The sequence below is a fragment of the Esox lucius genome, chromosome 19 (assembly GCF_011004845.1).
Source record: "Esox lucius isolate fEsoLuc1 chromosome 19, fEsoLuc1.pri, whole genome shotgun sequence".
NCBI lineage: Eukaryota > Metazoa > Chordata > Actinopteri > Esociformes > Esocidae > Esox > Esox lucius.
Genome location: NC_047587.1, coordinates 34,984,242 through 35,002,081, shown reverse-complemented (window position 1 = coordinate 35,002,081; position 17,840 = coordinate 34,984,242). Strand labels below are relative to the sequence as shown.

At 41.0% G+C, this 17,840-nt stretch overlaps 1 protein-coding gene across 1 annotated transcript in view; it reads right to left on the bottom strand.

Annotated features, from left to right (window-relative positions):
* Positions 1-9,794: 9,794 nt before the first annotated feature.
* Positions 9,795-17,840, bottom strand: part of LOC105006385 (ceramide kinase) — a 32,189-nt gene continuing 24,143 nt past the window's right edge. Inside the window, exons 9-13 of the mRNA XM_013131658.4 lie at positions 13,437-13,542; positions 13,199-13,284; positions 12,891-13,096; positions 12,573-12,784; positions 9,795-12,432 (exon numbers count right to left, since the gene is read on the bottom strand). Of these exons, the coding sequence (XP_012987112.1) occupies positions 12,345-12,432; positions 12,573-12,784; positions 12,891-13,096; positions 13,199-13,284; positions 13,437-13,542 (698 nt within the window). The 3' untranslated portion in view covers positions 9,795-12,344. The remainder of the gene's footprint in view (positions 12,433-12,572; positions 12,785-12,890; positions 13,097-13,198; positions 13,285-13,436; positions 13,543-17,840) is intronic.

Genomic DNA, 17,840 nt, shown 5'->3' with positions numbered 1-17,840 from the left:
GTCAATGTTAATGTCAGCAAAGTCCTTTAAACTTTAACTGAGGACATAAAAATGTTATCCCGATCTGTCAATTCATTGGCTCAGAGACTGTCAGCTCAGGAATATAAAAAAGCACCCCTTTTCAGTGTAGGAAAACATGCTGTGCCCCTGAGCAAGACACTTAACCCTTTTATAAGTCCTCTAAATTACATAAATCCTGAACTATTAGCTCAAATACCACAATGAATAACATTTATGGCAGTAATCCTTAGCAGTGAATTCCTGGTCTAATAACTCACTAGGAAGTTCATCTGTTAAGGTTAAGTACCCTCAAAGCTAAAAGAGGTTATCAGGTACAGTGGGGAGAACAAGTATTTGATACACTGCCGATTTTGCAGGTTTTCCTACTTACAAAGCATATAGAGGTCTTATTGTAGAGGTCTCATTTTCATCATAGGCACACTTGAACTGTCAGAGATGGAATCTATACCAGAGAGTTGTGTAAGGACATCAGGGATAAATTGTAGACCTGCACAAGGCTGGGATGGGCTACAGGACAATAGGCAAGCAGTTTGGTGAGAAGGCAACAACTGTTGGCGCAATTATTAGAAAATGGAAGAAGTTCAAGATGACAGTCAATCTCCCTCGGTCTGGGGCTCCATGCAAGATCTCACCTCATGGGGCATCAATGATCATGAGGAAGGTGAGGGATCAGCCCAGAACTACACAGCAGGACCTGGTCAATGACCTCAAGAGAGCTGGGACCACAGTCTCAAAGAAAACCATTAGTAACACACTATGCCGTCATGGATAAAAATCCTGCAGCGCAAGCAAGGTCCCCCTGCTCAAGCCAGCGCATGTCCAGGCCCGTCTGAAGTTTGCCAATGACCATCTGGATGATCCAGAGGAGGAATGGGAGAAGGTCATGTGGTCTGATGAGACAAAAATAGACCTTTTTGGTCTAAACTCCACTCGTCGTGTTTGGAGGAAGAAGGATGAGTACAACCCCATGAACACCATCCCAACCGTGAAACATGGAGGTGGAAACATCATTCTTTGGGGATGCTTTTCTGCAAAGGGGACAGGACAACTGCACCATATTGAGGGGAGGATGGATGGGGCCAGGTATCGTGAGATCTTGGCCAACAACCTCCTTCAATAAGCTCATTGAAGATGGGTGGTGGCTGGGTCTTCCAGCATGACAACGACCCGAAACACACAGCCAGGGCAACTAAGGAGTGGCTCCGTAAGAAGCATCTCAAGGTCCTGGAGTGGCTTAGCCAGTCTCCAGACTTGAACCCAATAGAAAATCTTTGGAGGGAGCTGAAAGTCTGTATTGCTCAGCGACAGTCCCGAAACCTGAAGGATCTGGAGAAGGTCTGTATGGAGGAGTGGGCCAAAATCCCTGCTGCAGTGTGTGCAAACCTGGTCAAGAACTACAGGAAACGTATGATCTCTGTAATTGCAAACAAAGGTTTCTGTACCAAATATTAAGTTCTGCTTTTCTGATCTATCAAATACTTATGTCATGCAATAAAATGCTAATTAATTACTTAAAATCATACAATGTGATTTTCTGGATTTTTGTTTTAGATTCCGTCAGTCACAGTTGAAGAATACTTATGATAAAAATGACAGACTTCTACATGCTGTGTAAGTAGGAAACACTGCCGATTTTGCAGGTTATCAAATACTTGTTCTCCCTACTGTAAGTGCACTCAAAAGCATTAGTGACGTGACTTCCTAATATGAAAAGCAGTTTGTAAAGAAGCAGAATGGCTAAACTTGACGCGGTATTCAACTCAACCAAGCATGTTTGTTGTTGGGATGAGATGGGCCATAGATACTACTGGATATCATGAAAATTGGCAGACACAAAATGGGGCAAAAATCAGTTTGGACACTCTCAAATGAATCATGAAGGGCACTCATTCTTGCATGATATCCTATGTGATTGTAAGTTATAAAGAGTAAAACAAAAACAATTAATTGAGCCTTTACCTATTACAGAAGCCCTAGCTCTCCTTGTGCTGTTTACCCATAGAAGCCAGGCTTTGGTCTCAATGCCCCAGGGGCAGATCCCTTTATGGGCTTATCACTAGCATTAATGGGGTCACCTGAGCATCCCATTCCCTCTCAAATGGCACTGTCAACCACTGCAGGTATAGTTTAAAAAACATATCTGTAGGGTTAATATAATATTGTTTTTCCACTGTCCTTCAGAATTACATTTGTGCAAAGGTTCAGAGAGAAATTGACTCGTTGTATTGAAAACAGCACTGTGGGAGGCCTGAACAAGTTTTGACTTTATGGCAATGTTCCAGTTCTCTGAAAAGTATTTTTACCTCAAAGGGCTGGGGCTGGGTTGCAATTCTCATTTATTTTCCTTTCCCAACACACGCCTTTATTAGGTTGGTTTAAAAAAAATACCTAACATGAATCTCTGTCTAACTGATCTTTGCTTATAAACTTTACCTTTGCAGAGATCTACAACTGCAATACAAATTGAAATAAATAGTTAAAAAGAAGAAAAAAATACCAAGACACAGAAGATAAATTATAGAGCAACACCCTAAAGCACTGTGTAATCAAACGTAGGCAATGCTCATCGTGATGTCAGTTGGGAGCAGTCTCTGGGGTAGTGCTACTGAGATTGTATGGTGGGTTGAGACCCACATAGCAGGAAGAGGAAGTGGCAGGTAATACATTACCTACACATTTGGCATGACACTCTGCCGCAACCTTGCAGATTTCTGCTTCCTGACAACGGAGACAGGCATTATTTTTGCACTGATGTTGCTTCAGTAATGTAGCTGAGAGAGTTTCTGGGGAGTTTGGTTTCTTTACATCTGGATATTTGAGGTGAAACGTTCACTGCCACAAATTACAAAAACATTACTTAGTAACTGCATCTTCAAGGGGTATGTTGTCTACATCAGAGGGCATAGAGGATACAATAAATCTGTTTTGTATTGGCTGAGTGGTGAGAGAATGAGCTTTTTATTGGTCTGGGGGTGAGAGGAGATGAAGAAAATTGATATTTGATTGGTAGAGGGGAGAGGAGTGACCCAAGGTCAGTTCTTTCTGCTACAAAGGCAGCCAACCCATGATCAATATGGTCATTTTGCCTGTTCACTGAACTCAGTATCTGTCACCCCTCCCTCTCTTTCTCCCTCCCTCTCACTCACACGCACGAACATACAAAATGAATTGACAGTAAATGGACCATAGTGGGAGGGGAAAATGATCCAATGATACTATGTTGGGTGAACTGTGAAGAAAATACCTAGTTTATTCTATTATTGGGATTTAGTACATTTGTTCTTTCTCATCTTCCTGTTTGAGGTAGGAGTGGAGGATGGGAGTATTTATATTATTTCTATATGAGGGAGTATAGGATAAGAGTATGTTATCTGTAAGGTATTTATTATATTTTTCTATTTGGTAGATGATTTGTTAGTGTTTTGGTAGAGTGTTATTTGAAGTTTATTCTGAAATAAGTTCATATTTTCTGTCACAATAATAACAATTGATATAATTAGCGAAATAGCATTTTTGTTTATCATGGGCAGTAATCTGCCTTAGCAGTATACATTTGTTATTGGCAGTTGCAAACATTCCATTTGCTGAGGGCACCACGCAACTTGAAAAACTCAAACTAAGTTGGACTAACTCCCGGCAGGGGTTTGAGCCCAATTTGTGTCGTAGCGTCTTCAGCATCTTTCGGTAATCCAGTAAATGGCAGCACAGGCTGTTCAGAGAAACAGTTCCCGGTGGATGATCTCCAAAATGTAGATTCTGTATCTAGTCGATTAAACCCGCAGTGGGACACGACCCATTACAGTAACGTACGAGTATGTACGCTTAATAGCATAATTTACTGGAAAGTGTGTGTGTAATTACAAGCATTATACAATAGTACAACTTACGGCATCATTAGCTATGCAAAAGCACATGCAGTTACTTCCCAGCCATAGCAGTGTGGTTGATTTGCATGTTCTGGAAACATCTTACTGATAGGAAAACATATCGCCACAAACCAGAATCTATGGATTCAGGTGTCCTGAGAGGACTCAACAACTGAAGTAAATGGTAAAGAAAACGGTTTCCTTCTAACCAGATTTGGAATTCATTTAAATAAGCCCTGCACTGCCATTGTTCCACAGATTCAGGGACCCTGACAGGAATTACAAAAATTAATTAATAGTAATTAAATGACTGTCATAAAAAAAAATGGAATGCTTTAATTCACTAGGCCACATTCAAATCCCTTTGTTTTTAAACACAGGTAATTAATTATGTCACATCTTGTCAATTTATAACCTACTCAGTCCCAATCAGCCATTACTGAACTGGTACACATATTTAGACGTTCTCTTTTAGATTTGTCCTTACATTTCTGTGCTCCTAGTTTTGGTTGCATGGTGGCAATGTTTTAGACAGATAGCTACAGTACTGTAATTAGACACATTTATTGGTTACATTTGAAAAAAATATAAGCTCCACTATGTAGGATTCTTTCAGTAAAAAAAACAATTACAGCATTTTGAAATTTCTCATCAGTCAGAAAGCGATTCTGCACCAATGCCCGATAGAGAATCACTTTCCGAATAAAAATATGAAAAATGGAATAACCTGTTCCAAATAAAAGCACTAACTCAGAGTTTAACAATGTTCTTCTTAGCCTTGCTAATGTTAGCTTAAAGTTTCTGGTAGCTGGCTACAGAGAGTTGGTCTAAGCCTTCTTTCGCTTTGCTATTTTTGTACTGTATGCTGTAGTTGACAGTTTGTCGTCCTGGTCTCTAGCTGCCATTCTAGTTTCTTACAATAAGCAAACTTCGCCCCTTAAGGCATAGTTATGCTATATATAATATCATCCAGGTAAAATAAGCCACAGAGGAAAGCCTGCCTCGCAGAAGGCAATTGGCTGGAACGGGATTGGCTAGGAAGTTGCTGCATGCTCCAAAAATGATAAAATGACATAACTGCATAATGATATGTAAGCCAACCAAATTGATTAAGCCCCCCCAACAGATTAACTAAATGTTTGGACAGTGAACAGATGCAATAGATTGAGGGAAAAAAGAGAAATAGGCAGGTTTCTGACAGAGTTGAAAGACAAAATTCTACTGTTTCTCCATGACCCCCGTCAAGGGTGGTAGGGAGGTGAAAGGCATCCTTTCACCCAGGGGTGCTTTCGGGGCCCCATGGAAATATATCACACTATTTTATGTGGGGTGGTGTTCAATACGCAATAGAGAGGCTCCCTGGATGTTTACTTTTTGCCAAAAACAAGAAAAAAAAATAGGATGGGTAGATAGTATAGTTAATAATTTAATGTTGATTTTCTTTTTTTACCTGTGTTCTAAATTATTCTTTTAGGGCCCCAGTCAGTCACGAGCCCGTAGAATCGTCCTACCCCCCCACCCCATTCGGCGCCCCTGGGTGAAAGGATGCCTTTTGTTCTTCAAAAATTTGAACAAAAAGTGGTGTTGCCCGATGGGGAGGTTTCCTATTTTAAATGACAGTGTGTGGACAAAAATGGTCTTAGGTGGGTCGATTTACAGATAGGGTTGTATAGATTCAGGCATTTTTTTCTGGAGTCTGTGGGTGATTATGTGGTTTAAAGTCAATCACATCTGGCAACACTGACAAAACATCTGACAAAAGAATAAGGCAGCGGTTCCAGGCGCACTCTCATGCCTGCCATGGTTGGTACAGTGACTTACTGTAGGGATATGGCAGGTTTTATGAACACACGAACACACAAGAACAGCTGTTCATTTGTTGCATGATGGTTATTTGTCTCCCTTATGTCCTCGATGAGACAGCTCAGAATGAGTCTGGACGGTCATTGAGATTTTACCTGTGAAGTGAATAAATAAAGATAGAAAATAGTGTGTATGTGTGCGCGTGACTGTGCGCGCCCGTTTGCTCACGAGTGAGATAGGAACCCACTTTGCAGATGCGACAGCGAATGGAAAATGACCCTGCTTCATTGTCATGCTGGTCCAGATAGCGCTGTAATGTATGGCCGGTATCATAACAGTGAGCAAAGACGGCGGATGGGAAAGGAAGAGAGCAGAAATATCTCCCCATCATGCCAGGGGCAGTGGCATAAAAGCGCTGGTGTAGCTTTATTTTTCTTCCCGCTGTCATTTTTATGTAACGAGCCCATTAAACCGGGTGGCGTCTCGTTTGTCTACTCCCTCGCAAATGTGTGTTCGTCAACAAAATGGGGCGCTCACCAGCGCCTGGTGTCATTGAAGGTCCTTTAAGATAACAAGAGAGCACAAACTGGCTTTGTGTCACACACTGATAATAGAGCTGTGAGCCTTGGAGACAGGCTGCTATAGCTTTCATTGACTTGGTAAAGCCCTGAATCGAGGTCATTTCCCCTCCTAAGTTTATAGACCTGTCATTTCAAAAGATTTTACAACAACGAATTGCTTTAATTTGGCGCACAAATACTTGTACATTTGCGATGATTTAAACTAATACATTAGTTCATATAGTATAGTCTTATTGATTCCTTACGTTTTGAGTAAGCCTCTACAGTACTTGGTACTAATTCGAAACTAGCCAGTAAAAGCCTAGACCAAAGGGATTTGGCACATAGCCAACTGTATTACTTTTTATGACATGGTCAACATAAACTGTGGTTGTTTTTCTGAACATTGCTAGTAATTTTGCACATAGAGCACTTCTCAGCCTAGGGTAAATTTAATTCTCAATCTGAGAGGTCATGTAACCACAGAACCTGTTCACAAGCAGGGCCTAGAGGTCTGGAACCCTCTCAGGTGAAATTCCTCTACATTGACTGACTCCACAGTCTTGGTTGACAGGGCACCTTTCTCCAGAGGCAGCTCAGTGAAATAACTCATTCTATTACCCAAAGGTTCTTGTCACAACCTTTTGACCGACCTGGTCTCTCCTCTTTATTAGGTTAGGCAGGAACCATTATTTTAATGCAGGTGGTGTAACAAAGTTCCCTAACCTTTCTCTCCTGACCTTGGCAGTCAACTGGACGTTAATCCAGTCCAGTCACAAAGACCCGGTTAAGACAAAAGTCTCCCAATCCAACCACATTTTAAAGGTTTTAGCTATAGATAGCCTTAAACCAACAGGATATGAATAGAATTATTGTCCCCCAAGAAAATTATTTCTCTGTTCAATTAATTGTCTATTAATTTAGACATATACGATAGTCAAAATCCTGACAGATAACATAACAAATCCATACTGGAAAGAAATACATTTAAAATATATTTAAAAAAAAGTGGGATACATTTAACAATAACAAATTTTTTTTTTTGAAATGTAACAAAATACATTTAGAATTCATTTACCATATTACCATATAACCAAATGCATATAAAATGTATCAGAAAATGCTGTAGATGCATTTGAAAATGCATTACAAAATACATACTAAATATATTTTACAATAATGTTTTTAAATGTACAATGTCCTTTGGCAGGCTGTGTCTCAAACCCATGGTGTTTGGCTTTCCCATGATATTTGGCTTTTTTTTAGCATGCTAACCACTGATCCAAATAGGAATAACTCTTAGAGGGGCGAGTTGTGGTCTTACCAAGGTTGCTACAGTACATTAGAGTATATTGGTGACTGCAAGATGAAATGCATTTTGTAAACTAAATAAAATATAAGTGATGTCATCAATACATCACTAATGATGACAATTATGAGTGTTATTTGTATATTCACTGTGTGAAGACAAGTGCGCTGCATTTGTTTAGAAAACTCGGTCCTCGGCCGTAATATCAGTATTGATTTCAGCAAAGACCCGAACCCTGGGTTACACCTAAGGGACTCCACAGTCCTTGCCAGACCCAATATCCACTAAAACCTGAGGTCACTAAAGGAATAACACCTGTGTTTAGCTGTAAAGGAGTTCTCTCAGTTTGTGTTCCTTGTTGAAATAAAGGTATAATAATCTTCAGGTCTGCTTTGAAGAGATAAAATATAGCAAGTTTTACATGAATGTCATTTTGGACTGTGAACATTAATTGTTTTGTAAAACATTTGGACAAAATAGAAATGTATTTATACATTTTGACATACATTTCAGTGTTAAAGGTGAAATAAATAAATACATTCTTCAATTAAAACCAGACTGAGAATGTTTATTTTGTATTCAATGAATCAGCTCTTTCAATGTCGATGTGTGTTTTTAGAAATTAATTTGCTGGGAAATTTACACGAGACAAAGCTTGAGCTTCCTGGCAGAAAAAACCTGGTTTTTGGATAAAATGTAATGGTACTTGGTGGAATTTATGATGCTGTTAATTGACCTTAATAAGGGCCTTAGAACCATCAATTTAGTAGGTGCTGACAAATGTTATTAAGTAATATACATTACTGCACCAGTTAGATGAGCCAGACACCTCATCACACTTTCCTCCAAAGACATAAATGCATAGAAACAAAACCACCCATTCATGTCAAGGTCATTGTCAGCTTTATTTATAAAGCACATTTAAAACAACCATGGTTGACCAAAGTGCTGAACAATATAAAAATATGAAATACATGAATAAGCAAATACACATTTAGTAACAAATAGAAAAGAAACAGAAACAGAACCGCAGCACAATAAAATAAATCGGATGCTGGCATTAAAAGCCAGAGCAAAAAGGTATCTTGAGCATTCAAAGATCCACAACTATCTTTTACCAAAGGTATCCATTTCATCTTGACATCAAACCCTTGTGTGCATGACCAAAGAGTTCTATTTATGTTTCAACCAATGATAGCACCTGGTTCCAATCCATATATTTTTTTAAACCCTTCCAAGTCGACTGTAGGCATGGAGGTAGTGTTGTAGATTCGGAGACTTGAGGACTTAGTCGTACTAGTGGTAAATTTTTTGTTTGACTATTTTTTGGTACAAATTCCCCAATCCATGAGGATCAACAACCATTTGCCTCATTTGAGTTATTTTCCTTTACTCATTGTAATAACCGAGGGAAACGGTAAGCCGTGGAAGGCCACAGTACAGTCCCTTATACCTCAAAAGCAGAATATAAATTCAAATGTAATTTTGTTTCACTTTAGTTATAAGAATCCTCAAAGGTACTAACAACTCAAAAACATTGTTAAAAAAAAAGCTGTCTTTGAGCATTTGTATACATTACCTTATTATCTGTGCTTACATTATAGTCTTTTTTGCTCATTTTTATCAAGGGTGCCCATCATGTTTGAGCTGACTGTATTTCACTAAGCCTGCTTTGGTCCTTGAAATACTGATTGTGTGAGTGTTAGTAAATTTGTTTTAACAATATTTTTATACAAAGCCCTGATGGGCAGATAGGATGGGCAGGACAAAGAAATCAATCATTTTTAAGTTCTATGGGTTTACCCGGAAGAACAGTCATTGATCTATTGTAATCAGATCAGAGTCTGCAGTCATGATCAGAGCCAAAAGGTCCATCCCATCTGAACAGGCTGAATTCCGTTTTCCCCATAGTGTAAATGTTTTCTACTGCAGTGCCCATTAAAGTTAAGTTGATAGTCATAGGTTCCTGTGTGTTTGTAATTGTGGAATTTGATTATGCAGAAAGAAATCACTTTGAACCACTGTGTAAAAAAAGAAGCTTGGTATGCAAAACTACATTGACCAGACTTCATCCCATAGATATATTTAAACAAATGGCTCTGCCACAATTCCCCTGACAACATATTAAGTATTTATTAACGACAATGCTTCATTTTATCATTGAAATTAATGTCTGAAAACCAATTCTTATATCATCTGATTGAATAAAATGTCACCAAGAAGTCAACACACTTATTTTGAGATTTAAATACATTTTATTCATTCATTTATTAATAATCTCACATTTCCAACAAAAATAGACCTCCACGTCATTATTCATACATATTTGTAACATCTTGAAGCCTGCAAGATTTTGAAGAGTGCTTTTCGTTGACTGCATGTTCGGTGTTGTATCGATGAAAACATTAACATTGGGATCCTCATTGGAGCCTCGTAATGAGGGAGGGGTCGGGGGCCAGTTGGGCTGGTATTTGCTAAGTTCATTAGACTCTTGCACTGAGAAACCTTACTAGGCAGAGTTGATTTGTGCTACGCAGTGCCAAGTCTCATTAGGCCTGCCCCGCCATGGCGCGTTTACACTTCACTTCCCACAGCGCTGTATTGACATCGCACACACACTCCACGGGGGTGACGGCTGGGGCCCCACAGCTTCTGGTGGAGTAATGGCCTCTCATACACACACCCTCTCCATAGGGGAGCCACACACTGCTACAGTCAGCAAATTTCAGCATCGCTATACTATAAACTGGACGGGCATAAATGAGGGGGGCCACCTCCAGCTTTTAAGAAAGTAACATTAGGAGTGCCTCCCGCTGATACTGTAAGATTCGGTTAGAGTGAACTTAAAACTGCAGAGGCTGGAGTTCAAGAGTTGCAGGGGAGCCCAGTGCCGGTGGGCTGGGGGTGTCACAGTGGCTGATTAAACAGTAGTCATTCTGTTCTGCTGAGCTGAAGGATCTTGGATGGATTGAGGACCATCTGTCGGACTGCTGCCTGGTGGACCGTTCGCAAAGCATGATTCCCTCCAAACGAGTGGATGTTCTAGTTTCGGAAGGACAGGGGAGGGTACTGGTCAATGTGTTTCCTGGCGAAAATAAAGTTCCTCTATGGTTTCTCAAATCTGTCCAGACGGCATGTATATTATGTGAGAGCCCTAGCGGATCGATGATTGCATTTCAATAGGCTGGCAATGTTATACTTGTGCACATCCAGGGCACTGTGATTTGAAAAGGGGGACCACTCAAATTTCACACAGCACACTTGTGCCAACTCTTGTGACCTAATAGATAAAGACTGTCACCCATGTAAAAAAAGAAGTTACAATATCACTCAGAATTAGCATATTCAGTGCTCCTCCTTTTTAATTGCAATTCATGAGGTTGACAAAGTACCCTCCCCCTTGCTCAAGGGGCTCGTCCAAACTCTTAACTACCGCTAGACAGACTGAATGTTTAATGAGTATCCCTGCTCTCAGTGGCACAGTAAGACTATTTGGATACTAGATTTGAGGGAAAACTAGCGTAGACAATGAACAAAGCTGCCCTTTAAACACGGGAGGCAGATGGATCGGGAACTGGAGTGATGTTGATTTTGAAATGACAAGACCGGATGTCTCTTGGTCCCTCAACTGTGATGCCCAATCTGACAGAACAGTTAATTTTCAAGAGGACGCCATGAAAAATCACTTTTCACACTAGATCCAGCTTTATTGACACAGCTTGTAAAAAAACAGACCACCTCACTCCAACGCAACATTCTATAAGAATGTACTACAGTATACTCAGCTTTTTGATTTGTCATTTTTACAGCAGCTACAATGTTGCAAAGACACAAGTGGCAGAGCAGAAGTAACAAGTCCTTAGATTAGAGAGTCTGAAACTCTGTACTTCCAAAATCAAGTTGCATCACAATATTTTTCGGTTGGACACTGGGGATACAGTGTGTGAGTTCTGCTCCTGTATAGTCAATAAACAGGAGTATACCAGACATCTTAGTCAAAACCATTGCACAACAACAACGAACCAAGCCGCCTCACAGCAGTTGACAGTTGAGACTAGTGTTTTGGTCAGATATCGGGGAAACAGCATGTTCATGTTGAGCCCCCTGAATTTCTACAATTTCCCTCTTCTACAGTCGCAAGACCAGCTTGACCGTGCATGGGGGGAGGGGGGGGACTTCCAGCACAGTGAGTTTTTGTCCAACAAGGGGCAATATTAAACGCACGAGCACTTTGAGTGCAAAAAATGCACAGCACTGTTTCAAGATAACTAATTATGACATCACTAGACACAAACCTGGATGACACTGCAGCAATGGCAATGATTGCCTAGTGTAATGTGCCTAACTTCATCTTTTTTTAAGCCACAGAGTCACACGGTTTAGTGCACAAACTGTGTTGAGATGCTACATTGTTGCTTTCATGCGAATCTGTTGACTAAGCCACATAAGATATTTATCCAAATTGGTAATGGTTTGTTTCAATGTCCCGTTAATACATTAAGTTGAAAGGCTGCCTGGTGTCTGGTACTCCCTAGAAAGTACTTGCTTTCTTCAAATATCCAATCATCCACATAAATGTAATTTCAGATTCATGCTTTTTCAGTGCAGGGCACAGCAAAGCCAATGAAACACATTGGGCTTATTTCGAATAACAGTGAAAGCAGCTAGCAACAAACATCCTTTGGTTCCATTTTTACTCCAAAATACATGAATAAACTAAACCATTTTCAACGGAAAACATTCTATTACGTGCAATAGGGAACTCTACAAATGTCCAACAGGGTCCTAGATTGCACACGTGGCGGCGACGTCCTCAAACACAGGCGGCTCTTCGATCCCTCGTGCAAACAGCTTGATCAACTGGCAGTGCACTCTGGAAGAATTGTCAAAAAAATTTAACAAAAAACACATTTGAAAGGAAGGCAGGTAGGAATTCAGTTACAATTTTAAAGGCATTTGACACCGTGCTTTCACCAGTGCACCATATTTGCTTAGCCGCATTTGTTTTCGTACCCAACTTCGATTGCGGCGTGGGGGAGAATCTCGCCGTCGCAGTTCCAGCTGCTGAAGGCGGGGCTGCAGCCGCGGGCCGGGTGGTCCCGACAGATCTGGCCGAAGAGCCGCTTACCGTTCTCCCTCAGGTCCTGCTCTGAGTCATTCTGGCAGTGCCGTGGCAGGAAGCGGAATCGGCGGACGCGGTGGACCTCCACGAAGGTCATGTCAAACTGAGTGGAGGGAGAACGGAGGGGGGAGAGTGAAGTCTCAGAATGGAGGGATTGGAGAGTCAACTCGGAATCCCGGTCGGAGTGGCCACGTCGCCACAGTGGTTACCTGGTCATCTTTGCTGGTGTGGCGTATCAGGTGGCGCAGGAAGTTAAACCGAGAGCACTTGCGAACGAGGATCAGGTCAGTGGTGCCGTCGGCGAGGTGTGCGGCTGGGGACAGGCCCTTGGGGCTGCGCGGACAGGCACAGCTCATACTGGCTGCGTTGATAGCAAGGAACTTCCCGCGGATCACACGCCAACCCCCTTCATTTTCTGGAGTAGAACAGAGAAGAGAGGTGCTGTTTTGTGCTTTTCTTTGGAGACCTGGGATTTGCGGACGTGAGGTCATACGGGTGTTCAGGCAGATATGCTTACCACTGTCGGAAAAATCTGTATCGGTCTTGTACTTGTCGGATGAGTCCTCGGAATACTGCTGTCTGTTGTGCAGGCAAGTCAGGCACCTGCAAATCAGGAACAGAGTGAGGACAGGGGAGAAGGTCGCCTAGCCAAATGTGCGTTGTCAAGTTATCAGCCTGAAAAAAGATACAGGTGTAATACTGGACCAGGGTTCTGAATATGATTCGACTGGATGAGTTGGTAGGACAGTACACACCCAGCTCTACAGGGGCTCTTGTCACGTGGTGTTCCCAGTGTGTCAGTGGCTGGTTGAAAAGACACGGTCCCTTCATAGTAGTGATGTGTCAGAAACGTCTTAAAACCTGCACAAACAACAGCATCAAATATCATCAGCCTGCTAACTATACCGCTGACCTCTTTTAGTCAGAGGGTCAAGTGTTTGGTTGATGGGCTTTTGGCCAACCTAGATTTATTTTTCACACATTGAAATCAAGAATTTATGGTGGAACTGAAACCTGCCTGGTTGGCACCTAGTTCAGGAAAATTCCATTGTGTGTTGGACTTAATTCTGAAAAGACAGGTATATGCTAGGGCTCTTGACCATGACTTTCATTTTCCACATACATTTTTTAGACAAGCTGCAATCTCCTGAAACTTCTCATCCAAACCACACCCTTTGCCTGCAGGTCCACACCTGTGCTGCAAGGCTCTGGTGTAAGTTGACAAGCTCTCAAAAATGAATAGTAAAATCAGACATTTATTTACAGGTGAATAAATCCAGTACCTGGCCTGCAGACCCGTTCGCAATTTGGTGTTGGGGGAATTTCTCACTTGAGCTGAGTTAGTGGGTCCCTAGACATGAAAAATCACTGAGGTGCTCGTCTGCCATAGTGCCACAAATTACGTAATGGTCGAATCAAATATGGCCGCCATCGGATGATGATGAAAATACAACTTCTTTGTTTCTGAATGCAAATACACATGTAATACCTCTATTTTGACTAATTATGGTCTATTTTGATTAATAATTCATTTATGCCATTGATATTACCATATTGGCTGACTTTTTACCTTAAAAGGTCATGGTCAAGGTCATTTTCCTATTCTTAAGACCTTGGCCATAACTTGGCCATTATTAGGAATAAAAAACAGATGCATTGAATTAAATTTTACTAAATGTGACTTTAAAATTCATTGCTAATATTGTTTTTATTATTAAGGATCATCTTGTCATTGAAATGTTAATGTCAACATCATTTATAATCATAGTATAATGATATAAAATAAAACAATTGGGTGCAATTGGAGACCCCGGGGAAGACCTAGGACACGCTGGAGGGACTATGTCTCCCGGCTGGCCTGGGAACGCCTCGGTGTCCCCCCGGAAGAGCTGGAGGAAGTGTCTGGGGAGAGGGAAGTCTGGGCATCCCTGCTTAGACTGCTGCCCCCGCGACCCGGCCCCGGATGAAGCGGAAGAAGATGATGATGGGTGCAAATAAAACTATGTAGCAATAAAAGGGAAACAAATGACATAATACCAAATGAACTTAAAGTGCACCATATAGTCTGATTTCTCTCAGAGTTTACTGTATGTGTGCATGCATGTTAGTGGGATGGGTTTTTACAGGATCATTTTTCCATTTTTCCATGGCAGAATATGGTGCATGAAACTCCAGCAGCACGACAGCTACACCGGCGATTGTCACACTTGCCTGCACACTTACATACTGTGAGCAGACATGGTGGTAAGGGCTTCAGACATTTTGATGGCAGGAGTGTGCCAAAGTGCTCCTTCCATCCATGTTTTGTTGGTTCTAGTCTTACTTTGGCGTCCATGGCTGTTGCAAGCAAGTGGCATGCCGAATGAACCAGAAAAACCCTCGTTGGATGTGGCCTCTGATCCCACTACTTGTGGGAGGGAGAGCGTCAATTCCAGCACTTCCACTGGTGTAGATTTCTGAAGTCATCAAATGTCTTAGCTGTTGTAGTTGACCTGGCCCCAGCCCAGACACACACCAAGTACTTCTCAGCTAACGCTGCATCTTGCTCTGTCAAGGTGTCTGCCTCTCCAAAGTTGGCTAAGTATTGGACTGGGTCAGAAGCCATAGCAGCATGTTTAGTCCCCACCTTGCTCATACAGTCATCTCCAGTCAGGATATGTGCTTTAATCACTGTCTTTGTCAGTGACACTCCAAGACGTGAAACTGCTTGATGGAGTGGAAGCATTCGCCGCCTCTCACCAGTGCCATACTACTGCCAGATCTCCTTCATCCCGAGTTCTTGAAAGTATGGGCTATAGTGGAGAAGCAATGCAAACGTGTCTGTATCATTGGAGACTATGACAACTGCAGCTTGTTTGATTCTCTCATGTCCTGTCTTTTCACTTGTTACAGGCAATTTATTATCTTCTTGACAGATGATGCATAACCTTTGATTAAGATTGTCCTGATCTGCCATTGAAGCAACCAAATTCAAGCTTTTGGGGCCAGGTATTTTAGAATGCTCCATGTTGATCAATATGTGCGATGCTCAATAGTGAGACCTTGGAAGTCTTTTAAATTGTACTACTTTTGGTAAAATACATTTCAAACCTTGTCTTCTTTTTTTCAACTCTGTCCAGTGCTGGAGAAATACACAGTATAAAGGCAGACTGTAAATTTGAGTTAGTAAATTTGAGTTACTCATGTACATGTGTAATACTCACTGTTGATCAATTGGTGCAATGCTCAATAGTCAGATAAAAAATTTAGGAACCTTGGAAATCTTTTGATACTCCTGGTAAAATACAAGAAAAAGATAAACCTTGTCCTCTTATTTTCTGTGAATTCTGTCTAGTGTTGTACAAATACACAGTATAAGGGCAGACTTTAAATTGAGTTAGTTTGCATGTACATGTCTTTGAGATTCTTCAGAATAGGAAAACGACCTTGACCATGACCTTTCAAGGTCACAATAACCCAATATGGTAATATCAATGGCAGAAATGAATTCAACATACCATAATAAGTCAAAATAGAGGTACTACATGTGTATTTGCATTCAGAAACAAAGAAGTTGGATTTTCATCATCATCCGATGGCGGCCATATTTGATTCGACCATTACGTAATTTGTGGCACTATGGCGGACGAGCACCTCAGTGATTTTTCATGTCTAGGGACCCACTAACTCAGTTCAAGTGAGAAATTCCCCCAACACCAAATTGCGAACGGGTCTACAGGCCAGGTCCAGGACTAAATAGGTGAAGTGGAAAATGAGATACCAAGAACTGAAAGTGAAAAAAATTAACAGGACCACAGCTAGCAACAGCAGGATTAGCTAAGCTTTGACATATCACTTTTGGCCTTGGTGTATTTTCCTGCATTTTAGAGAACTTCTGGAGGTCTTCAGTTTTTCTATTTGCAAACTAAAGCTATCAGGTTTTATTATGAGGACCTAACATTTTACTCTTGCTTGACCAAAATATACATATAGTTATGTCCGGAAATAATTGGACACTGACAGATGTTTTGTTTTTTTGGTCTGTTTATCAAAATATATTAAAGTTACAGTTAAATATGGACTTAAAGTGGAGTCTCTCAGCTTTGATTACTATTCACATCCAAATTGGAGGAAGGGTTTAGGAATTACAGCTCTTTAATATGACTCAAAATCTGTTTCCTGGACAAGTGTGGGCTATTCCTTCATTATTTCCTCATCAATTAAGCATGTAAAATGTCTTGAGTTGATTCCAGGTGTGGCATTCACATTTGGAAGCTGTAGCTGTGAACCTACAAAATGCGTTTGAAGGTGCTCTCAATGCAAGTGAAACAGGCTGCAAAAAAACAACAAAAACATTTCCATCAGAGAAATAGCAGGAACATTAGGAGTGGCCAAATCAACAGTTTGGTACATTCTGAGAAAAAAAGAAATGCACTGCTGAGCACTGCTACACAAAAAAAGCCTAGATTTCCACGGAAGACAACAGTGGTGGATGATCGTAGGATCCTTTCCATGGTAAAGTAAAACCCCTTCATAACATCCAGCCAAGTGAAGAACACTCCAGGAGGTAGGCATATCATTATACAAGTATACCATGTAAAAAAGACTTCATGAGAGCAAATACAGAGGGTTCACCACAAGGTGCAAACCATTCATAAGCCTCAAGAATGGCCAGATTAGACTTTGCCAAAACGCATCTAAAAAAGCCAGTCCAGTTCTGGAACAGCATTCTTTGGAAAGATTAAACTAAGATCAATCTGTACCAGAATGATGGGAAGAAAAAAGTATGGAGAAGGCTTGGAACGGCTGATGTATCTGTAAAACACGGTGGAGTCAGTGTGATGGCATGGGCATGCATGGCTTCCAATGGCACTGGGTCACTAGTGTTTATTGATGATGTGACAGAAAACAGAATCAGCTGGAGGAATTCTTACCAGGGCTACACCAGTGATTTATCCTAATGTTGGCACCAGTCTTTTCTGTTTCCACTATACACTTGGTAACAAGGACTTAAGGAGGGTCTTTAGTGGGGAGAGAGGAGTAAACTATCAACGCGATTTGGTTTTCCAGTTACAAAAAAGGTGATATTATTCTTGTAGCAGAATAAACAATAACGCCATGCTCAGTTTGTTTACAATAAGACGTTTGAACTTAAGTAATAAAAACACTTTCTTCCTCAA